Source organism: Centroberyx gerrardi, chromosome 17 (genome assembly GCF_048128805.1).
Source record: "Centroberyx gerrardi isolate f3 chromosome 17, fCenGer3.hap1.cur.20231027, whole genome shotgun sequence".
Lineage (NCBI taxonomy): Eukaryota > Metazoa > Chordata > Actinopteri > Beryciformes > Berycidae > Centroberyx > Centroberyx gerrardi.
Window position 1 is genome coordinate 6,970,954 of NC_136013.1, and position 24,148 is coordinate 6,995,101.

At 42.2% G+C, this 24,148-nt stretch overlaps 2 protein-coding genes across 4 annotated transcripts; both read left to right on the top strand.

The window, feature by feature from the left end:
• Nucleotides 1–8,850: 8,850 nt before the first annotated feature.
• Nucleotides 8,851–10,640, top strand: myct1b (myc target 1b). The gene is made up of 2 exons (XM_071904030.2): nt 8,851–8,936; nt 9,698–10,640. Exons 1-2 carry the CDS (start codon nt 8,882–8,884, stop codon nt 10,198–10,200), a joined length of 558 nt encoding a protein of 185 aa, XP_071760131.2. The 5' UTR covers nt 8,851–8,881; the 3' UTR covers nt 10,201–10,640.
• Nucleotides 10,641–13,147: 2,507 nt separating this feature from the next.
• Nucleotides 13,148–22,984, top strand: tulp4b (TUB like protein 4b). 3 transcript variants are annotated; one of them, XM_078289623.1, is made up of 16 exons: nt 13,148–13,399; nt 14,394–14,522; nt 14,763–14,924; nt 15,232–15,399; nt 15,511–15,640; nt 16,038–16,204; nt 16,585–16,809; nt 16,942–17,176; nt 17,902–18,043; nt 18,280–18,424; nt 18,864–18,957; nt 19,046–19,189; nt 19,376–19,817; nt 20,442–21,172; nt 21,251–22,746; nt 22,868–22,984. In XM_078289623.1, exons 1-16 carry the CDS (start codon nt 13,148–13,150, stop codon nt 22,982–22,984), a joined length of 4,779 nt encoding a protein of 1,592 aa, XP_078145749.1. The 3 variants fall into 3 exon arrangements, with proteins under 3 accessions (XP_078145749.1, XP_078145750.1, XP_078145748.1); XM_078289624.1 differs by having other exon boundaries at nt 19,376–19,805; XM_078289622.1 differs by having other exon boundaries at nt 19,376–19,787; nt 20,442–22,746.
• Nucleotides 22,985–24,148: the final 1,164 nt, after the last annotated feature.

A 24,148-nucleotide genomic window follows, 5' to 3' on the forward strand; every position in this document is an offset into this window, starting at 1 on the left:
TGTGTGTGTGTGTATGTGTTTGCCTATAAGATTTATCTAATCTTCTCTGAGATTAACAAATTTAACAAAGGGTTTATGTGTTCAAGGCAATAATGAAACGGATGAAAAAAATTTAGAGTTATTTTTTTATTTTATGTTTTTGGAGGTCTTTCTAATTGTAACATTGAATAAAGTCCCTGTGGGCCTATTGATTGATACAGTCCTTTTAAATATGCCAGAACAGAATTAAAAGACTGCTTGCACAATGCCTCAGCATGGTGCAACAAATCTTAATAATTAATGTTGCAGCTGGTGAATGACATCTACCACCTGCTCTCTCTCAATGTCAATGCTATTGTGACGGCAAAGCAGACACGCCCACCAGGGGATTCCCCTTACATGCACAATATCAGGTAAAAGCTCTAAAGTAGATCCATATTTGTCATGCCCACTGTACAATATACCACTTCAGCATCAACCAGCCCATTGTTTTGTTGGACTGAGGCATGAGGCAGGATCATAATTAATTTCTGTTTTGTGGGAAAAAAACCTAAACCAGCCAATGTTCTTCCTCCTCTTGTGAATATAACACACAATAGCAGCTATGTCTGGGACTTGATAGCTTATCATCTCCGGTAGAAAAATCCCTTTATTCTTCCAAGACCACCGGTACACTAAAAGCTTTTCTGATATGCTAAAAATAGAACTGAGCTTGTGATTCCATTACTACTACACTGTTGGTGGGACTGGCCTGGAAAATTGGAGTAAAAATAGATTTTTTCTTTTTCTTCCTTTTTCTTTTACGTCAAAACTGCAAAAGGTCAGATGTAGAACCACCATAATTATGTTGACAGCTGTGCACATTAAACAATGAGTTGCTACAGAGCACATCTGCAGACACTAAAACTGATGCTCACAGTCAGCCACAAACAACAAAAGAGTCAGAATAGGATGTGTTTACCACTCCAACTGACCCATCAATGAGGGTAAATTAATAATGAGGACATTAGACTTGCACTAACACTGTATTAAAGTAATAATCTGATATTTTCATATGAATAAATGACATTCAAGCTAATTGCTTCTCTCTATTGCAGACTGATATAACAAAATAATTAACATAATTCAACCTATACCCAGTTCAAGAAAGCTTTTCATTTGCTGTTCTAACCACCTGATAACAGATAAATTATTCCCAGGAAAAATACTCTGCCGCACAGGACGTGATGTGTTTTCAGTTCCTGCCAGCAACAACAGCGGTTGGCTTTTAATGTCACCAAAATCCCCCCCAAAACAAGGAACTTGCAAATTATCACTTTATGGTTTCCTGATATTCCAGCTGCTCAGTGCCAAATCCAACTACAGTAGCTACTATGGAGCTGTCCAGAGTCCTGAACTCAGAACAGGAGATCAGATTGACAAGAGAGAATGTTAAAATCCGCTTCATTGTCCTATTTCAGTTTGTGTAAGATATATGCAGGTCAAGTCTGTGTATACTGGCTCTAGCAAGCACGATATCTTCTATAAAACAGCCCTCCGTCTTTGAGTCATTATCTCTTAGTCAACTGATTTAATTAGGTTTGATGTAGTACTACTAGCTAAGTGGCAATTAAACGTGGACAGACCTAGCACCAAACACCAAGCAAAGCATGAAACCACTAAAGCATTTGCAATTCACATGAGTAATGGAGTACTTAAGGTGATCTTAGGACAGATGATACCTTTGGCAATACTGTACTATAGGTGCTTGGCTTCATTGGCCTCTGTTAGTCGCCTGGGAGCACTGTAAAAGCCCACTCACTCTGTTGTTGTTCCATTTAGTTGAGAGCAACCTTTACTTTGTAGCTCTGACAGGCCAGCAACAATCAGGCAGGACTAGAAATGATAGTTGGGCTCAAGCCAGTTCAGTGTAGGAAGCTTTAAGTTGAGGATTTATCAGACATTAAACAGTGTAATGAATATACAAAATACAAGGCAAAAATACAAAAATGACCAGTATCACTAAAAAGTAATGCTTTCTTTTTTTTTTCCATTACCACTACCTTGATCTTGCTCAATAATAACAGGAGCAAAGTATTTTAAATTGTATATCAGTATTCAAGCCAGTCAGAGCCAGCCTGGCACAGCATAGAGTGGTAATTAGGCTCTCTGTTCATGAGATCATATCAGTCTGTTGGCTGTCTGTCCTACAGTAAGAGTCCCTGGCAGCTGCTGCTGACACTGTAAGATAGAAGCATCTCTTACAGCTGACAACATGTACGGTTGTCTCGCTTTTACCCTTACCGCGAAGCAGCCAACTAGTTCACCCGCCTTTGTGGAAACAGATTTCTAACAATGGGTTTGCTTTAGCATGCAGCCCTGCTAATGTCACTCTCTTTGATATGAGATCTGATGGCTTCTCTGGATTTCCGGGGAGGGGATTCATCACGCTATGAGACGCCACCGCAAATCCTTAACCAGTAGTGTTGCTTCACATCCTGTTAGACACACACTACCAACGCATCTAAAGGGAAAACCACAAGTGCCCAGTCATAATGAGAGCTAGAGGCCTGTCATGCACACTCCTCCAGGCAAGTGGTAACCTGAGAGCATCTGAGGCCACAAGGTGCTGCCACATTATGGTCACACGGTGTTGCTGATTGGTAGTTAATAAATAATAATAATAATGTCCATACACTACCAGTCAAAAGTTTGGACACACCTGATTGAATGTACTGTTTTTCATTCTCGTAAAGCCATTTTGATCTGAAGGCTTATGCTTAAATGCTTGAAATTTGTGTTTTTAGACAAATATAAATAGTAAAGTTGATCCTATGTATGAATTTCTTTCCAAAGCCTTTGCCTTTCCATCAAGGCAAAGGGCGGCTACTTTAAAGAATCTAAAATATAAGATAGTTTTGATTTGTTTAACAGTTTTTTGGTCACTGCATAATTCTATTTGTGTTATTTCATAGTTTTGATGTCTTTACTATTATTCTAAAATGTGAAAAAAAAAGTAAAAATAAAGAAAAATGTGTGTGTACAAACTTTTGACAGCTAGTGTATTTGCATAGCACTGAACTCGAACAAACAAATTAAAAACACCACTACCACCACTACTAAAGTCTAGGAGGCCTGTTGGAACATGCTGGATCTGTTTTCATATGCAATGTCTCTGTGCAACGTAGACTAGTATGACCAACATACTGTAGATAAGCAGTGTTTACTCATGAAGACTTGCTGGTGTCAATAATTCATCCACTAAGATGGACCAATGGTCAAGTCAAAGTAAGTATGCAGTCTCCGTCTCTACAGGATGCTTTTAATGACAGGAAGTTGTGTTTGATTACCAACTGAACAAGCTCAGCCAACTTTCCTCCTGACCATTCACACTGCACCTAAAACCTACTGGCACAGTAGTGTCTTCCAGATGTGACCTGACACTGAATTCCACTTCCAGACATAAAACACTGGGGGAACTCAACAGTAGCTAGCATTGTCCATTGAGTGAAGGATGTTAAATTCCCCAAACATTCTGATTTTGTTTGATAGGTCAGAAAGATGCATTAAGCTATTGCATGGCTTCTCGGGCATATTCTTAAAAAAAGCATGTCATTTGTGATAAGCTACGATCAGCTTGGTGCTTTGAGAAGGACCAGGCCAGCCGGGACGCTTGGAGGGGAAATCCAGATCAGGTGGGGGCGGGGTGCTAGGTTCTCACCACCAAGCATACTGTTGATGTTTGCCAACAGTAGGCTACATTCACACACACACTCTCTCTCTCTCTCTCTCTCACACACACACACAGGCCTACATACACAAACACACAGAGAGAAAGAGAGAATTCAGTGTATTCATTTTCATGATGATCAATGCCCAACAATGGTTACTCATTTTATAAATTGGCACCCATGGTCATCCCTGTACAGCGCCACCACCAGCATGTAAATTCGAGAATTAGACTGCAACTGTTTAAAAGAGCGTAGGCAGCATGCATGAGAAAATGGTTGTGCTAAATGGAGTCACTCGGGACTTGAACGGAGAATCTCCGGTGTGGCAATTCTATGCTTTACCAACCGAGCCAAACTCAAAGCGATGCAACAATTTATTACTGGTGATGCAAAGTGATGCAGCAGTCTACTACTGAACTTACTTACTACTGAGCAGTCTACTGAACTGTCAAGTGCTCAAGCATGCCCGAGGCGTAACTTGAACATTCATTTGCTTTGAGCCAGGTTATCAAGTCCTTCATGTCAAGGCATGCCGGAGCAAGTTTGAGTTTGGGGACTTCAAATTGTAAAACAACAAATAAATTATACCCAAATCACAGGTGTTCTTTATGATGATACATTTCACCTGCCGTGTGGTTCAAAAAAAAAAACGCTGATGAAATGGGATGGAAATTACTGTGCAGAGTAGGCTACAGGAAGCCATCTCTCTCAAGAGCAGGAACTGGGCAGTACTGGCACAACCACAGGCAAATGTTTCATAACAGTAGCTATGGTAACAAGCTATAGCGTGCAAAATGCACCGATATACATCCACAAATTAATCTCAACTAGGCCATAGAGGATGCCAGAATCAACCTGGTCTTGTCAGGTGATGGTAGTGGTCTAATGCCCTTGTAACAAAAGGGAGACACCAACAAAAAGAGACTCCCGCTATCGATCCATTCTCTTACCAAGGGCAGAACTGGTGTCAGGTTTTGGTCTTGTTCAGTACATAGTCAGTGCATTCATGAAGCCTCAGTTGTTGTGACTCAGTATCCCATGTCAGGAGCCAGACAAGATTAAACGTTCCTGAGTCCTGACTCCCAGGCCTGCCTCAAAAACCAAGATTTAGCATAACTTTTAACCATAGACTGGGATCAAAACATATGATTTGCTTGTGAGGATATTGCTAAGATAAGTGCTCTAAAGGACAAAGGTTTGCCTATTCTTTGAAACAGCTTTATTTATATGATGGGATTATCTGTGTCCACAAAGCATTCAGTCCTGGTCACTGGGGACATGATGATTTTATGCTATGCTGCTTGGTTCTGGAAGTGATGTGCAAATGCAGGAGTCTTTACAACCGACTGTTATCTTCATAGCATAGCTTCAAAGCTCAAATAAACAATTTTATCTGTATGTCTAATCTGTAGGCCTATAATGTTGTACTAAAATTGAATTAAAGATATAAAAAGAAAAGTGATGAAAGGCGTGCTCTGAATCATGTGTTTCAAGTGTGGCAAAGACACCACAGGAAATGTACTGAATTCTGTTGTTCTCTAAGCAATGAATTACATTACTCTACATTACTTCTTAATTACCTTATCCAGAACCCCAAACAATAGAGTATGTCTCTTTGTTGTTTGGTCATAAGACCTCAAAAGAATGCAAATTACATTTCTAACTTAACCAAACCGAATTATCTGCTACCTTGACTTGGAAAAAATAAACACGGTGATAAAAGAAGCCCTGTGGACATTTTATCAAGTTATCCCAAATTCTGATCTTATTATGCAGTCAAAAGCTAGAACAAATGCTAGAAAACAGTTCAACTACACTCCGACATAAGACTACACATTCTCCACTCCACTCCTCAAAGTGTCAAAGAAACCCACTATAACAGTTTGCTTTGCATTTTTGTATGCGTTATAATAATTCTTATAATAAGTCTTTTTTGTAGCGATTCTGCTTTACCAGATTCACAGTGGAGAGTGACAAGGAAGACTGGAGAGAGGTAGGGGGCTAAGCATCCTAGCCTTCCTAGCTGGTAGGACGTCCCATTATCATAATTATGACAATGCAATAAGTTTACATTTTCAAAACAGTTATTTTTCCAACAGTATGGTTTCATGCTCTTATGTGTGTGTGTATGGGAGCATCTGCATTCTGCCTTGCATAAAGATAAGATGGAAAACTTCAGATGGGCACGCAGCCCAGGCATTGAATCAGCACAATATTACAGCAGCACAGGAGGAGAGAAAGTATTGTGCAATAAGCCGGTCGGGCAGATGAATGTCACTCACCCTGCAGTTTTTGCATCACATTAGCAATGTCCACGGACCGTCGACCAAACTGCTTCGGAGAGGCCATGGCGTCTCGCTGTAACTGTATGACACAGTAGGTCACTGATGCTGACAGCAGAAGATCCTTCACAACTGTCCTGAGTGGGGCATCCCCTCACGCCCCTCCTCTCTCTCTCCCTCCCTCTCTCTCTCTCTTTCTCTCTCCTCTCTCTCCAAAATTCACTGCAGAAAAGGGTCCAATGGAATCTCAGGTTTCATGTGTGGACAAGCAGTTTTACTGCCCAATAGCAGCACTTCTTCCATTCAGGGTCTACCAAAGAGAAGTATGTTAGTGGGTTTCAATTGAGGCCACACCAGTTGTCAAGCAGTTGTCATATTACACCATATTTATGTCAACATTTATCAACTTATCAGATGTCTTTAAGCTTATAATATAAAATGTTTCCTTTAATTTCTTTATTCATAATACTATTTTAATTCATGTTAAAAGCCTGCATTACAGGTAAGCTACATTTCAAAATGGGCATTTTTTTTCAACTGTGAATCGTTCCTTCTATTGAGAAGTGTAAAAATTATCAACCACCATCACTGTAAAGACTATCAAAAAGGAAGTTGAAATGATCAACTGAAAAACTTTCTGAAAGTAGCCTACCACAAAGGGTCGTGTGAAGATTAGCATGCAAAAAAGCCTGCTGACAACGGTTTAGCTGCATTAAATGTTGTATCTGTTGTGCATATAAAGTCACTTAACTAACACTCGCATTTCATTTGAAAAGAAAGTTGCATATATTTGGATACCAAATAGTATGTGTGTGCCAACAGCAGTTCAACATGAGAGGAAGTTACTAAACCAAACCATCATACCGCCGCTAAACGCCAAAAAAACTAAAAAAACAAACAACAAACTAGAAGCCATTTAACATGAATTGGTAGACCTAGCAAGAAATTAGTGGACGCTTAGCAACCAAATAACCACGTAAACATAGAGCTATCAAAAACAAATTTGCATTTGACGTTTCTTACCACTTCCAGCACTGCAGAGCGTGACAACCTTACGGAGGAAGTGTGTATGTGTTGCATGGTTGCTAATGGTAACGTTGTAACACTGTGGCATGTAGCAGTGGCAGTGCGTGTGTGTGTGCAGCAGGCAGCATGCTGCTGGCAGGCCAACTGCAGAGGAGGAGGGGAAGTTCCTCTCCTCTCTGATGTGGAGCTGCAACGGTTTAGGGACAAAAAGGTTCATTCTTTGGCCGAAAAGAGGAATTCTGAGTATCTGTTCTCCTCTTCCCTAATGAAAACATGGTGATGTTACATTAGGGCTAATGTGGTATTTGATAAAGAGTTTTTCGTAGGCTACTTTATGGCATTTTCTTTATCTCCTATGGTGTCACTATAATATTTATATTCTTATAGGGAATTATCGCAAGTTAATAGCCTAGTAATATTTGTGTAGTAGCCTTGGCTATCCTTTAGAAAATATTATGATATATGAAATATTATAAACTTCAGTAATTGTCACAATTAAGTTATAATATAACCTACTGGCTACACTTGTCTTTTATATAATCTAACTTCAATAAAACAAATAAATAAAAACCTTAAAATTAAAATAACTACTCACCACAATGTCAATGTACAAAACTGTAGGCTTAGCCTGAATGGTGTCAAGTTGTTGTTGGATTTAATTTGCATTTACTTTCATTTCCCAGTCTTTGGACTGTGGGAGGAAACCCACATAAACATGCAAACTCCACACAGGAAGGGCCGGGGCCAAGATTGAAACCCAGGACCTTCTTGCCTCTTCAGGCGACAGTGCCGACCACTGAGCCACCGTGCTGCACATGTAGGTCATTACATTTCCTGTAATATATTTCTGGGTGAGCTTCAAAGTCTCACAGTTTAGGCCAGGTCAAAGGGATGCCGATCATTCCTTCTCGGCTGTGAAATGCCCAAGGCTGGTGGTTCTCAGAGGAATCTGCATTGGAAGTGCCTCAGTGCCACCTGCTGGTTTCCTGTCTCATAGGTTTGGCATATTTTCAGACATTTAAAGATTTCTCTCACTTGAATCCTTCTCCCTGGCTTCTTCCTCAGGAAAATAGTTTCTTTAATGAATTGAGAGAAAACTGGAGACAGCTAAAAATCCCCCTGCTTTAAAGTGGCTTTGGCAGGTATTCCCAGTAAAGTTTTTCTAGTAAATAAAAGTGTTTTGCCTGTTTTAATTTGATGTTTTTGAAAATCCATAAAATTGTCAATTTACAATAAGGCCACAGTTAGCAGTTCAGCTGCAGAAGGCTGATTTTTAGTGTAGTCAGCCTGAAAACTTTGAGGGCAAAAGTGAAGTGGGAACAGTGCAACAATGGAAGGAAATCCCCATAGAGACTGAGAGCTTGATAGTCTGCAGACTCTCTGGTGAATGGTTCGTTTTTCATGGGTTAGCTTATCCAGAACACACTTGGACACAATGCCATGATTTTTTTTTTTTTTACGTCAGAGAGAGGTTGTGTTTTTAATGAGGCGGGGTTTTCTGTTCTTATTTGACTTCACAGTGCTTTTAACAGCCTTGGATTATCACAAAGAAGATGTTGTGTAATCAGCATACTTGCAAAAGAACACAAGCAACATGCCTTGATTTTAAAAGGAAAATGGAGCCAAGGGGCCATTGTTCAAAATTATTGATCCTAAGGAAATGATGCAAAAGGAAACAACCCTGTTTCCCAGAGTTGTCCCACACAGATAAGCAAAGCACTTGCTAATTTTAAAAGCCAAAAAGGGAAGGAAGCATGACAGCAAAGTTTCCGTTTTAGCAAACACTGAAGGAAAAAAAATGGGACAAGCCTGTCTTGGAAAAAGCTTAGTGTTCCTCTGTGCTCTCAGTCAGTGTGGATTGTAACACCAGTTTATGGTGGCACAATGGCATATAACGAAACAAATGTCTTCTGGGAAATACTAAAATCATTCAATCTTGGTGAGTGTTTCTGTATTTGTTTTTAGTAGCGATGGCAGATGAAGAGCTATGGATATTTTATGGAGCTGTGCTGTAGAAGAGTAGCATACTGTAATGTAAAATGCACATGTGATAGTTCACCAAGTGATACATCAATTTTGTATAGTATAGTGCTGCCTTCACATGAAAACCTTTTATCTCCTAAAAAGGCTTTTCGGGAACTACAGAAATCAGTATTATTTGCAGATCCATGCATTTATTTTTGTTTTCTTTATTTGGCTCTGAATATGTTTTCTGGGTCCTGGGGTTAGAGAACTTACTCAAATCATAAATGACCATTTCTATCATAATTTCAAGTTAGAACAAGAAAGAAAATCGTGAAAACTGGAGTTTGGTCAGTTTAGGTTTCAACACAATGAGTTGTGTGCGATGATTCTTCATAGACTGTGAGCCCACACAGCAGGTATGATGTAAGATTTTATGTAACTTTATGCCCAGTATAGCAGTGCCCAGCAATAGCAAATCAATACAACAGAGCAATAGTTCCTGAAAGACAAATGTTAGCACAAATAAAATCTCAGAGATCAAAAAACAGATTGTACAGATTGTGTAATTCTGTTGATATTACTAATGTGCCATACTGTTTGTCTATGCTAATCAGATTTCCTTAGAGCAACAGAGTGCATCCTGCCTCCTAAACATTTGCAACAATTATTTTGCTCCATTGGCATTCAGCCTCCCTTTAAATTTTCTAACAGTCCTTATTGATTTTTTTGTTCCAGGCAACTTGATTCTAGCCTTCTGCTTGTCTATGCTGGTGGGTCTGCTGCTTGGTGCTTTGGTCTACGTTCTCCTGACCTGGGCGTCCCGGCGCACGGCCACAGCCAGGATCACCCGGCGCTCCAAAAAGCAATCTGGCTCTTCACAAGCACAGAGCCCCATGAACAACCAGCTGGGCCTTTACCGAAGCACCTTCCTGAGCGTCTACCGGCAGCCCTCTGTCGAGCCGGTGGGCCCGCTGGGGAGCAAGCCCGGCACCGAGGCCTCCACCTTTCGTCCCCTGCCCAAGGGAAGCAGGGCCGGCCTGGAGACGGGAGCTGACACCCAGGTCACCATGCATGAAGACACAGCGGCGTCAAACTCCTCAGATTCATCATCCCTCGTGCCAAACAAGAGACATTCCTTCTGGCTGGGCGGCAATGGACTTAAGGGATTCTTGCCCTCACAGACTCCACCTCCTGCGTACGACAGCGTCATCCATGCCTTTGAAGAGACTTGTACTTGATTCTGCCAATATGAAGAAGCAAGAACGGGAGAAAGAAAGAGAGATTCAGGGATTACAGTGGACTACACTGGCTATCGTCTGCTTTTTATGAAGGAGAATTGTCTGTATTTGGGACATCAGGTCATTTCTGATAGCAGTCTCTGCCCCTTTTCAGTCTAAAGCAGTGGTTCGTTTGCATCAGGGCCCAAATGCTTCCACAGCCATGATGTCTCAGCTCAGTATATTAGATAACACAACATTCCCCAGATGAAATTGTTCTTTGTCTGCGACCATTTCAGGGCATCTCACAACCCATTTTATGGTCCACCAGTTGAGAAACAGTGGTCTAAAGGAGAGCCTGCATGGGACAGAAGGGAGACTGTGTGTGTGTGTGAAGATGAGAAGACACAATGTGCCACATAGTTATATTATGTGATATCACAATAAAAAAAATAGTGGTGATTTTATTAAAGTGTCTGGTTTGTGCCTTTGTGTAAAAAAAAAAAAGAAACACATTACTGTACCTCAGGACTTATTTATTCAAAGACTATGAATCTTATGCAATCATCCAGATAAACTGTGAGTGTCACATGTGAGAGTGATGTAATAAGACAAGTGACCTTAACACTTTAGCCCGTGGCAGCACTGTCCAGAAAGGCATGACAGCGGGTTGCCGGCACATTCATCGCATCAAGGTGTTGTGTCAAGAATGTCACTTCAACTTACATTACAAAGGTGGGGTGCGCCATGTGAGGTTGCCATTATGAGAGAAATCCCCCTTCTGAGGTGCAGCAATAAATCTTGTATTGAGGTTATTATTAGCCTGGTAGACAACCACCCCTATGTTAGAATGTGTCAAAAAGTCATCTCAACGTCGAATTTGATTAAATTGTACACATTTATCTCCAGTAATTCTTGCCAGGCGCGTCAAGTCCGTTCGTGCTGCCTTTTTTTTTATATGGACTTGAAAAGCTGGGTCTGTTTTCCCTGCTACCTGCCACATGGCAACCCGTTTTAAAGACACAACGAGAAAGTGCGCCAGCGGAAAGGCGCCTGGCAACACGACTGCACAGTGCGCCGACTGCCCAGATTAACGATGTTATAGCGGTGTCAGGTACGTACGATTGCATAATGTTATCCGCGTCCTCTTTGATTAAACCACTTCTTTATTTCACGGCTATTTATTCGCCACGCCAGCTTGGCTTATTCAGATTGGTGCATGCGGTCAGATAAGACGCCTTTGAAATAGACGTTCATTTGATGTAATGTAATGTGAAATAGTCAGAAACCTTAACAGAGCAGAAGACTGTTCTTTTACTTCGACTTTAATAGGCTACTGTGTAAATCCACATTATCTAATCTAAGAGGCCAGTTCTCTTTTTTGGTCGCTGTTTATTTGAAATATGCATATTTTATTCTCATTAGGTGCGTAGGCCTACTAAAATTATGTTGCTGGTCTATTCCACAAAGAATTTGAAATATTTGAGTTCTCATCCTCGTCTTGCTGTGTAATGTCTGGTGTTTGACGTAAAATAGGAGAAACGGACAGTATCAGTACCCATGGAGACTGCGAGTGCCCTGCTCTCCAATGCAGTGTTGCTGTTGCATAGAGACTGTGAAAACAGTGAATTTCAAGGTTGATGCACTGAATGACAACGCGGCTATTTTAAGCAGTAGCCATCTCTTTCAGATGGCCTTACTTGTTGAATAAGGGTGTTTTTCTGTGTTTTTCTCCTTTTATTGCAACAGAATTGCAGAGTTCTCCAGAAGCATACAGGAAGACATGGGATGGGCCGCTGGTGTCAGAGAAGCCTCACATCATCTCATGTCAGACACCAAACTCTGAAGTGCAGAGCTCCTTGATTAAATGAATTTAGAGCTGGACACAATCTGGCTGTATGATGCCTTTTACTTCCCCATAGATTTCATTCTAAGCATCAAGACCAGAACAGTCACAACCCTTCAGTGCATCATCTGAATGGAAATATGGACACATTCAGAGGAGGAATTTTGACTCAACATGTCCAGGAACTATGAGGTATGTTGAACTGCTGTCTTATCACAAAGTAGGCCTAACTAATATTTTTCTGAACTTAAAGATGCAATCAGCAGTTTATTTGGCCATTTAAATTTTGGGATATATTCACATAGGCCTACAGTATGTTTTTGAGGAGTTTGACTTGTAAATAGAATATACGTTTTTTTTAAAAACATTTTTAACCCACACGGTCATGATACTCCAGTACTTACCAGCATTACAAATGCAAAACAAACCTTTTACAGCCTCAAAATTCATGTAAAACCTGGATTTAGTTGTCCGATATTGTCATTCCAGTATCAAAAGCTCAGACAATGAATATCAGAGGGAAAATAATGTACTCAATCCAATAAATAACTGCATAAAAACAACAGTAATGGGGCAACAGTGTTTCAACAAGGAGCGCTATCACAGTTTGGGCCTTTAAAGCTGCAATATGCAACTTTTTTCCTTGAGGAGGGCAAATGTATAGCAAGTCCCGCCTTCCTCTCCCTCAGTTGGTCAAGCTCCTGCCCCAACACTTTGTCACTCATCTTGATGAGCTGTCTACTTTGAAACAGCATCTAGTCAGGCGTTGAGGAAACAGACGGCAAACGCAAGCAAAAATAGTAATGTCCACCATGTTTTTGAATGGGACTAGTCGGCCGCATGTTTAGCCTCACTGTGCTTTTGTAACCTCACCTTGATGCTGCTGGCCACGCCCCCAGCAAATGGTCTACGCCCCAAAAATGTTCTCAACATCACTGAAAAGCCAATTTCAGGCAAACATGGGGATTCAGGGCATTTACACACAGGGTCACAGACAGACACAGACTGGTAATGTATAATATAGTTAATTTTATGTCAAATTTTATGTCAAAAAAGTTGCACATTGCAGCTTTAACTTGCCTGTCCCTCTGCTTTGCCTGTCAGCCTGGTCACTCAGTAGGGATGTTGGCTGCCGTGGAACATGGTCCCATCCTCTGCAGCGACTCCAACATCCTCTGCCTCTCCTGGAAAGGCCGGGTTCCCAAGAGCGAGAAGGACAAGCCGGTGTGCCGCAGACGGTACTACGAGGAGGGCTGGCTCGCCACGGGGAACGGGAGAGGAGTTGTTGGGGTGACATTTACATCTAGTCACTGCAGGAGGGACAGAAATACCCCCCAGAGAATCAATTTTAACCTGCGAGGACACAACAGCGAGGTGCGGTCTTGACTTGGCAATATCACTGTCTTCAATATGAATGATGAGATAAGAAAAGACAAGAGGAGATAAGAAAAGATGAGATGAAGCTTTAATGATTGCCGTGGGGAAATCAGACTGTTGCAGCAACCAATATTAGTAGGATACAGGAAGAAAATAGAATATAAATAGGAAATGGAGGTATCTAAACATAATGCAACCAACAATTACAAAACTAGAACGTATTAAGTAGAAATATATGAATGAAAAGTATGAAAAAAATATGAATTACAGTAGAACATACTAAATTTCACTAGAACATACTGAGACAAATGACAAATAAAATATGTACAGTATGAAAATATACCAAAAAAATTGAGATGTAGTAGTAGATGTAGAGTGAAATAAGTGGACAAATATAAAAATATGAAGACCTATTGTATGCAATATATAATAAATGAGAAGAATATAAGAATACGAAGAAAACAAAATATGTACATTTACCGCATATATATAGGATGTGCAAAATGTGTACTGCATTAGAAATAACAGGTCTACAGAAGGCCATGCATGTGTCAAAGCATGCAGATGTGCATTGTAAAAATCTATTCAGCTTGTCAAATATATTCAATTTACACATTTAGATAATATTTACAGAATGTGCATATTTGTATATGTGCATTTCCAGCTGTTCACCTTATCAAAACTCCATAAGTAGGTACCATATGTACAGAAAAAGTGGCATGTGTTTTCTCGCCTGTTCTTGTCATTATCGTATCATATTATCACATATTTATAGATGCGTTGTCATAAGTAGTCGTTCCATATCGGCTTTCTGTGCAGTTGCAGTACAAAATCACGACAGATTTCTAAATTACATTCGGCCTAAAACGTTTTTGTAGCATTGTGTTCATACATTAATAGTGTACATGTCTGTTCCTCTGTGTAATATGCAGTATGTCGAGAGCCCCCTGTGTTTGTGGAGTGTAATAACAGATATTTGGGCCTTTTGCAGGTTGTGTTGGTGCGTTGGAATGAACCCTTTCAGAAGCTGGCCACATGTGATATGGAAGGAGGCATTTTTGTATGGATTCAGTATGAAGGAAGATGGTCTGTGGAGTTAGTGAACGACAGAGGGGCACAGGTACACATTTTCTTGCTGTTACCTAAATACTGACAAAAGAACAAGATATTTAGGGTGGATAGCAGTGACTTGATAGTCCTACAAAACATATCTCAAAATTCAGAAACACTTTTACCTGCCAAGTACAGTAAATTAACAGGACATTGTCATGGTGGCATTGGTGTAGAGACATATTCTTAACTCATAGTAAAGACAACTGAACCTCACATGTTGATGACAGTGACATGTTTCCTCCACCAGGTGAGTGACTTTACTTGGTCCCATGATGGCACCCAGGCCCTCATCGCGTACAGAGATGGCTTTGTGTTAGTTGGGTCGGTCAGCGGACAAAGACACTGGTCCTCCGAGATCAACCTCGAGAGTCAAATCACCTGCGGCATCTGGACGCCCGATGATCAGCAGGTACACATCTTCTTCTTCAGCTTACATGAATGAGTCTTTTAAACGCATATGAAATCCTCCATTCTGCAAAAAAAAAGTAATCTAATCTTGTTTTCAGTCTTAAAATGTTATTTTTCTTAAAACGAGAGAAAGAATATGTGTGTGGGGTGAGATAATTTCCCTTGCTTCCAATGCTGCTTCACTTGTTTCACGAATACAAGATTAACTGACTTGTTAGGATGGACATTTTTTGCAGTCCAGATATTTGATGATTCATTGCATATTCATTATGTCGTCTATTATAGCTTAATGTGCAATGCCCCTTCAGGTGTTGTTTGGTACGGCGGATGGGCAGGTGATAGTGATGGACTGCCACGGACGGATGCTAGCCCATGTTCTGTTGCATGAGTCCGACGGGATTGTGAGCATGTCCTGGAACTGCCCCAATTTCTTGGTGGAGGACAGTACAGAGAGCGACACAGACTCTGATGACAATGTTCTGCCTTTAGGTACAAGCCCTTTTTCCCTGTGCACTGCTTATATAACTTGCTTGTTACCTTTGTTAAATGTGTTAAATGTGTTTGTTAAATGTGTGGGAAGCTAACAGGCTTTTCTTTATTTCTTGCAAGTGCGGAGAGTCAAGCCTTTGTTGACTGTCAGCTTCTTATCAGGAGATATCAGTTTAATGAACAACTATGATGACCTCTCCCCCACTATCATTCGCTCAGGACTGAAAGGTATGAATTCAGCTCTTGGAGGTATGAATATGAACCCTAACCCATAAATTAGTAGATGCTGAATAAGTGCATATGATTATCTCAATCTCTGTGACCTGCTTATTTCCTTAACTGTGTGTAGTATTTTCCCCTGAGTGCATAAATACTGTACTTTACTGTAGATGGATTTTTTTTTTTATCTCTGGGTGCATTTTTGAGTGTCGTCAACCTCATAATAAGAGACAACATTGTAAAGATAAAAAGATTGAGGATAAATATGAAGAAGCACTTGAAAAGCATATTGATAGCATACTGATATTCTGACTAGATATACTCATGATCGCTGATGACGATATGACACCTAAGTTTACCTGGAGATTTATGAGCGTATGGTTTCTCCCGCTCCTTCGCTCTACAGATGTTGAGGTCCAGTGGTGCTCCCAGGGAGACCTCCTGGCTGTGGCCGGCATGGAGAGACACGGGCTCCCTGCCGAGGCTGCCTGCGCTTCCATCATGAGGAACGCCCTCGTTAAGTTCTACAATGTCCAAGGGGAACACATCTACACTTTAGAGACGCCCGCACAGGTTAGTCCTGGGCAACGTAATAGGTAGAGAATAGCAGTATAACGCTGCCAGTGTTAGGGGTCAAGGTCCCACTGGGGCCACCCATGCTTAAAATGCACTAGGTTGTTAAGTATTTATGGTACTGCAAGGCACTTTGTGTAAAAATGTCCTTCCAAAGCCATTCTAATACTTTTCGAGCTTTATTAAAACAAATTTATTGAGAGAAAGATATGAAGTGGGACCTCAGCAGATTCAGAGGGACAAGCTTTGTCAGTTGACTTATGGTTGTACCATATAGTAACAGAACAGATCAAAGATATGGACACATGAATGCAAGAATTGACTGAGAATTGAGAATCCTGTTTTGATTAGGTTGTTTTTTATCAATGACTGTTTTTCAGAGACCCATCACCACCATCTGTTGGGGTCACAGAGACTCTCGCCTGTTCCTGGCCTGCGGACCGGCGCTGTATGTGGTGCGTGTGGAGCACAGGGTGGCCAGCCTGCAGCTGTTGTGCCAACAGGGCATCGCCAGCGCCCTGCGAGAGGAGAGAGACGTGGGGAAACTGAACATGCCCTCCCTGCTCTGTTCTTATGTGACCACCGCTTTCATACCCACCATCAAGGTGCATTCATCTCTACTCAACACAGTGCAGTGTGACTTATTGGCTTTGTTACACTGCTATAATGCGAATACCGTGAAACGTTTTAAGGTGAATGACCGCCAACCTTAATGCCTCTTCCTCTCTTTGTTCTAGCCTCCAATTCCTGACCCCAACAACATCCGCGACTTTGTCAGCTATCCCACAGCTGGGAATGAGAGGCTCCACTGCACCATGAAGCGAGCGGAGGACAACCCCGAGGCAGGCGGACCCTGCTACACTCTCTACCTGGAACACCTGGGCGGACTGGTGCCTATCCTCAAAGGACGGCGCATCAGCAAGCTACGGCCCGAGTTCGTCATTATGGATCCAAAAACAGACAGCAAAGCAGGTGGGTTTAGACTTCAAAGGATGTGGATAATGAGCATTTGAATAGAAACACTGTGTGGGGCTGAAACGAAAAGAACATATCCAACAGCAACGAAAAGAACATATCCAACAGCAATTGCAAACCTAGAGAACATTTACCTTACAGTTTATAGTTTGGAAGTATATAACGTACACTAATCAATGAATATTTAGTGTTTTCCCCATCTGCTTGATGCATATTTATGATCAGCATGTTTTTGTCTGATGACTGACTTGACAATAGAGATCAGAGCATGTTGCCCTGTAGGCCCGCCCCCCGTAATCTATATTCATGAGAATACCAGTAGACTGAAGAGACTCTTAATGCGTTAGAAGACCTGTCCACAAGTCAGAAATCTTGCCCCTCGTCATCTTTGACTGAAGTCTGCACATACAGTGTGTCACTGCAAAACTGAGGTCTGCTGAGTGCCATTTTAAAAGTCCTCATGCCCATGTCCACCATTCACCTTGAGTAAAAACAAACGTCACTACAGACTCTGGTGACCGCTGTTCTCTGATAGAATATGGTCTGAGGCTGGATGCATTAATAGCTTGTGCGATGACCTGGCTGCTCTAGAGCTGCATTTGGCCTCTGGTCCCACCAAACACAAACCCATTTACTCGTTTGTAAAAGATAATGTTCTTTACAAAGAACATGAGCAAGGTATGTGTGAGGAAACTCAACTTTATTGTTTTGCCTTTTTTCAGAGGAGGTGTGTGTGAATCCCATGATCTCCTACACTGACAGCTGTAACTGCTCAGACTCGAGTGACATTGAGCTGAGTGATGAGTGGGTTGGGAAGAAGTCACCAAAGTTATCCAGAGGAAACAGGTCACCCAAACTCTCCAGGTCAGAAACACTGAGAATGATATAAGAGTTAATTTCTACACAATATACAGACCTGAGTCAAATAGTATTTGCAAATAATTCTTAGCATTTGTTTCATCCTGCTGTTTGTCTGAAAATATATTCATGACTATACATACAGTACGGTAATTATCACCTATCACCAAACTATAACATGACTTGAAAATGTCATATTAAAAATGAAAAGATAGCTAAGGATTTATTTCATTGTTTCAAAGAATGAACATGGAATCTAGAAAATCTCCCAAACTTTCACGGGCCAATCAGGAAGGCCCACGATCTCCACGGTTACCAACGAAGAAACCTCCACTTCGGTCCCCCAGTCTGACACGTCGAGAGTTTTCTATGGATGGAATCACAGAGGTATCATAAGAGTACAATATGCTTCAAAGCCTGTCTATAACTGCATCTGTATTATCTCTGTGCTAATAACACTGTAAATACTATTTTTGCTTATCCATTAACATACTCTGTTGTTACTTTTCATTATTATGTGTGGTAATACAATGAGCTTTTTGGGGAATGTAGTATGTGTGTCTGCCGATCTTGTTTATGATTTACAGTAAATTTTCACAGTAAATAATCTTATTTACTGTGATTAAAGAAACAGAGCTGAGGCACAACCTTGAATTAATTCTGTTGCTCGTCAGAGTTGCACATAAAGTTCCCCTGTTTATCACTGCTTTAACGAAACCCCGCAAATATAACAGAACATTTTCTTATGTTATTACCAGTGATATATTACCAATTGCTAATTCTCATTGTTTATTTCTATCTATCACTCATTTCTTTTGTTTCACAGCACAATTACCTTGCTCAAGTTACATCCAACATCTGGGGGACAAAGTTCAAAATTGTTGGGCTTGCTTCTTTCCTGCCTGCCAATCTTGGTGCAGGTAAATGCCACAAAAGCCACACATAAGACGTCACATCGACCAGTTTGTCAATTCTGACAGTCACTATAATTTTCTTCTCTGTTTTCAGTCATCTATAAGACCAGTTTGCTTCATCTGCAACCAAGGCAGATGACAATCTACCTTCCAGAAGTGCGAAAGATTTCACTTGACTTCATGAGCCTTCCTGTTTTCAACCCCAATGTGTTCAGTGAGGATGAGGATGACTTACCAGGTGTGGATGAATGGATGAATGAATGAATGAATGAATGCACATGTACTTGTTACATCAGTACAACAAATATTGATAAATGAGTGTGATTCTATTTATTTACAAGGTACTTGACTCACTGTATTCTGCATTGTTGTATGTGCTAAAATTCTATCACTAATCAGCTTTTTCCTCTATGTTTTCATAAAGTGATGGGTCCATCTGGAGTGGCAGGAGACAATCCTCCCTGTACAGTCAACATTCCCATTGCTCCCATCCACAGCCCAGCCCAAGCCATGTCCCCAACTCAGAGTATTGGCCTGGTTCAGTCTCTTCTGGCCAATCAGAATATTCAGCTTGATGTCCTGACAAATCCTACCGCCACTGCAGCAGCGGCGGCGGCGGCGGCAGCGGCTTCTGTCCCTGTTGCTGATCACGGCCAGGATGCTGTCCCCGCACCGTACCCAGTGCCAGCTAGATACTCTAATCCTGGACAGGTGATCTTCAATGGGCTAGAGATGGGTCCTCTTCTCCCGGGTACTCTACCTCCCCCACCTCCGCCCCACCATCTCCCGCCCCAGCCACATCCGCAGCGGTCTCATTCACAGCAATCTCACCAACAGCAGTCAAAACAATCACAGCAAATACAGGCGCAGCAGCAGCAGCAGAAAATGCATCATCAACAACAGCAACAGCAGCAGCAGCAGCAACACCATCATCAATCACAACAATCACAGCAACAACAACAACAACAGCAATTACAGCAGCAACATCAACAGCTACAGCAACTACACCAGCAACTACACCAACAGCAGCAGCAACAGCATCAACAACAACAACAGCAACAACAACAGGTCCAGCAGCACCAACAAATGCAACAAAATCAGCAGCAGGTGCCAAACCCACAACAATTTCAGCATCAACAGCAAATCCAACAGCAACAGCATCAGATGCAACTGCAACATGAGCAGATGCAGCAACAGCAACAACAGATGCAGCAGCAACAGCAGCAAATCCGGCAACAGATTCTGGAGATGAGGCAGCAGCAGCAACAGCTCCAGCAGCAACATCAGCAGATCCAGCAGCAACATCAACAGATGCAGAGGCAACACCAACAAATGCAGCAGCAACTGAAGATGCAGATCACGCTGCCTCCTCCTCCCACTGGCTATCCAACCATTTCCTTACAACAGATTCATCTTCTGCCACAGATTCCTCCGCCCACCACTGAGCCTGGGCTAGAGAGGGGAGAGCATGGACACACTCTGAAGCCAAGTCTGCCTCGGTCTTTACCTCCCTCCTTCATTGACGTTGACGGAGCAGTAGAGATTCAGATGAGGAAGGTGAATCCTCCTCCTCCATACCCGGGCACCGTAGTGTCCGCGGCTGCAGCAACGGCCTCGGCTCCTCCTCAAACCCTCATCACCAACTGTGACAGCCCCAGCGTCCTGGCGCCAGACCCCTGCCTGAAGAAGGACGAATTCTTGCTTCACCCAGTCACTTTACAGTACCCAACACCTTTGGGATATGAAAGGATCACCACCTTCGACAGCAGTGGAAATGTGGAGGAGGTGTGTCGGCCACGCAGGCGCCTCATTCGCAACCAAAATGCGTACGCTGTCCAAGGCATCGGAGGCTCGGCCACACTCAAAGTCACTTCATCTGAGAATAAAAAAATACAGCTTCCCTATAGCTCAGCAACTTTAAGCCGGCTCTCTGTCCCCCGATACTCAATACCTAGTGGAGACCCTCCTCCTTACCCTGATCCAGCCAATCAAGTAACTGCGACGCTCCCCCCTCCCCAGAGAATTGATAATAGTCTGATTCATGCCACCCTAAGACGGGACCGCAGAGAGGTGGGACTCAAAGTGCCACAGATCATCGAAAGCTCAAGAACCCTTCCCACCAAGGCTAAAATGAACAGCGCCCTAGCGCTTTCCTACCAGCAGAGGGTGCCCACTGCGTTGTATACATGCACACAGTGTAGCAGCAATAGCAGCAGCACCAGTGTCAGTGTTAGTGGTGGGGGAACTACCAGTAGTGGTATCGCAGGTGGCACGGTGGTGAGGCAGGATTTCCCACCAGGGAAAGGTGCACATCACAGTACCATCATTGTGCACTCCAAAAGTACCTCACCCCTGGCCTCCCAGTCGTCTTACAGTCTGCTGAGTCCTGTTGATAACAGCAGGGACAGAACAGTGTACGTTAACTCTGCCTTTACTGAAGATGAGACTTTAAATCAGCAGTGTCACCTTGAGAAATCGGTACGTCACCTTACTCTGGGTGATGTCAGTTTGACGGTTAAACGCCCTCCGCCTTACCAATGGGACCCCTCCACCACAGAGGAGTTCTGGCTCTCTCCAGACCAGACTATGTTAGCTCCCCCACCAGGACCTCACAAGCCGCCTCCACTCATCTTCAGTCAAGCTCAGCACTTGGACATGACCCGGCTACCTTTTGTTCTCACAACTAAGCCTCCCACTAATCCGAGCACTAGCACTCTTACTTTCCCGTCAGGTTACCAGATATCCCTCTCACCTTTCCCTCCGGGTGTGAGTCACGGTGGACCCCCACTTCAGACCTTGCAGAACCCTCCACCGCAGTGCTCTCCGAATGAAGTGGTTACCGCAGTCCCTTTTGCTCAGCAGGACCCCAGCTTGGTCTTGCCACCAGGCTACCCACCCAACCTCACTAACTTGGCTTGCTGCCCTCTCCCTCCAATGTACCCCGGGGCCAGCTCATGTGCCGGACTCCAGCTGCACCCTGTTAACTTGCACCCCTGGAATCCCTACCCCTGTCCACCTCCCATGCAGGACCCCCCATCCCATCCAGCGCCCCCCCTCCCCACCAAAACTCATCAGATGTTAGAGAAGCCAATTCTCTCCCCACCGCCTCCAACGGCACCACCTCCACCGCCTCCTCTCCCTCCTCCTCCCCCGCCCACTGAGCTACCACCGTCCAAAAGTGCTACGGAAGATCTAACGGAGTCTGCCAACAACTTTCCAGAGCCATCATCCCTAAATGAAAGCCCCGTCCCACAGGAGTCAGAGCGCTTCAGCAAGAAGAGCCGTAAAAGACTGGACAGCAGAGCTGAGGAGGCCAACATGCCCAATGTCTCAGAGGGCAAATCCAGAAAGGAGGGGCGTGCGCTCTCTGACTTCAACACTCTCATTTCCAGCCCAAGGCTTGGCGGCAGAGAGAAGAAGAAGCCCAAGGGGCAGAGAGAGCAACTCAACAAAACCAAGAAGATGAGCAGGACCACGAATGAGTTCCAGGACAGTTCAGAGAGCGAGCCAGAGCTTTTTATCAGCGGCGATGAGCTCATGAACCAGAACCAGAGTAGTAAGAAGAGCTGGAAGAACAAGCGCAGCCTACGGATGGCAAGCGAGCTGGAGGAGATTAAGTGTCGCAAGGCAAACGAGAGAGAGGACCGTAGTTTGGGCAGCCAAGGATTTGTCTACGTTATGGCCAATAAACAACCATTATGGAATGAAGCCACCCAGGTCTACCAGCTTGACTTTGGAGGACGTGTTACTCAGGAGTCAGCCAAGAATTTTCAGATTGAGCTGGATGGTAGACAGGTATTTTTTTAAATAATAAATCTTGATCAGTGTAATTTAAAAAATGATATGTTGTTAATTACATGATGTTGTTTCTCAAACTTTAAATGAAATGTCCTTTGTGTGTCTCTGTCTTTTTTAGGTGATGCAGTTTGGGAGAATTGATGGGAATGCCTATATCCTGGATTTCCAGTATCCTTTTTCAGCAGTGCAGGCATTTGCTGTTGCCTTGGCCAATGTGACTCAAAGGCTAAAGTGAACAGGTGCTCTGATCTGTGCTTGTGACAACATAAAGAGTTATTTTGTTATTGTAGATTGATTCAAATGAAAAGAGAATGGTCTTCAACCCATCAGTGTGGGAGTTTAGTTGGAGGAAATGAGGTGTGACAGTTCTTTTTGCAAAAGGAGATTAATATACAACTTGTTCTCAGACATGCAAATCATTTACAATCAATCTTTGGAAGACAATGATAATCTAAGTACATGGTTCTGAAAGAAAATATTAGTTAGAAATCCATCATTGCCAATTCATTTGTTGAATGTACTCAAGCTGATATTATTAATTATTAAAATGTTAAACTAGTTACTGGAATAACAACTACACTGTCAACCTTCCCTGGATAAAAAAAAAGGTTAAAATAAATAAATGTTGAAATGAATGCTACACTGAATTTTAAAAACCCAAACTGTAAGTATAGTGCCACCTGTGGTGCAAATGACATTGTTTCCACTCTAGAATTGAATGACTGCTTAAGGACTGACATTATGTGACACCTAATTAAGAGTTTTCAATGTATTTCAAATCGCTAAATGTTTTGGTTGCATTTGTGTTGTATGTAAAAAAAAAAAAAAAATAGACCTGTATCTTGAGTTATGGTGCAATCCAAAGTTGCAGAGAGATTAATTTTTAGCACCACGTCATGCCATATTTGATACACTCAAAATATATATGTATATACAAAAAAAAAAAAAAAAAATCAGTATTGCTTATTCTTTGGGGCAGTTCAGTGTTGGCTCAGCAGTTTCCTGAAAGTTTTTTAACCAAATAAATATAGAACAACTTTTTATTATAGAGTGTCAAACAGATTTTTATTGTTTTTAATGGTGTCTTTATTTGTGCCAATATTCCTCACTCATACATCCACGTGTTCAAGGGAAAGCTTTTCATCTGGTTTGTGTACATTATGTTCAGAATGCTTGATGTGCAATAGAAGACCATATTGATTGTGTAAATGCAACATAAAAAGTTGAGTAAAAATTCGTTATAGTTTATCATATTTCCTATCCATGTTACTTCTATGAAGTGGTCCAATGAAGATATATCGCTTTCTGCCACAATACTATAAATCATTATTCTGCCTTGATTTATCACGGACTGACAGTATATTGTTCATTTGGTCATGAATTATTTTAACTTGATGTG

Bases quoted from the DNA above. Each gene is read 5' to 3' on its own strand.
- tulp4b (XM_078289622.1), top strand. From the start codon at position 13,148: ATGTTGGCTGCCGTGGAACATGGTCCCATCCTCTGCAGCGACTCCAAC. The intron at 13,400-14,393 runs GTGCGGTCTTGA...GGCCTTTTGCAG, and splicing joins TGCGAGGACACAACAGCGAG to GTTGTGTTGGTGCGTTGGAA. The intron at 18,958-19,045 runs GTAAATGCCACA...CTCTGTTTTCAG, and splicing joins GCCTGCCAATCTTGGTGCAG to TCATCTATAAGACCAGTTTG.
- myct1b (XM_071904030.2), top strand. From the start codon at position 8,882: ATGGCATATAACGAAACAAATGTCTTCTGGGAAATACTAAAATCATTC. The intron at 8,937-9,697 runs GTGAGTGTTTCT...TTTTTGTTCCAG, and splicing joins ACTAAAATCATTCAATCTTG to GCAACTTGATTCTAGCCTTC.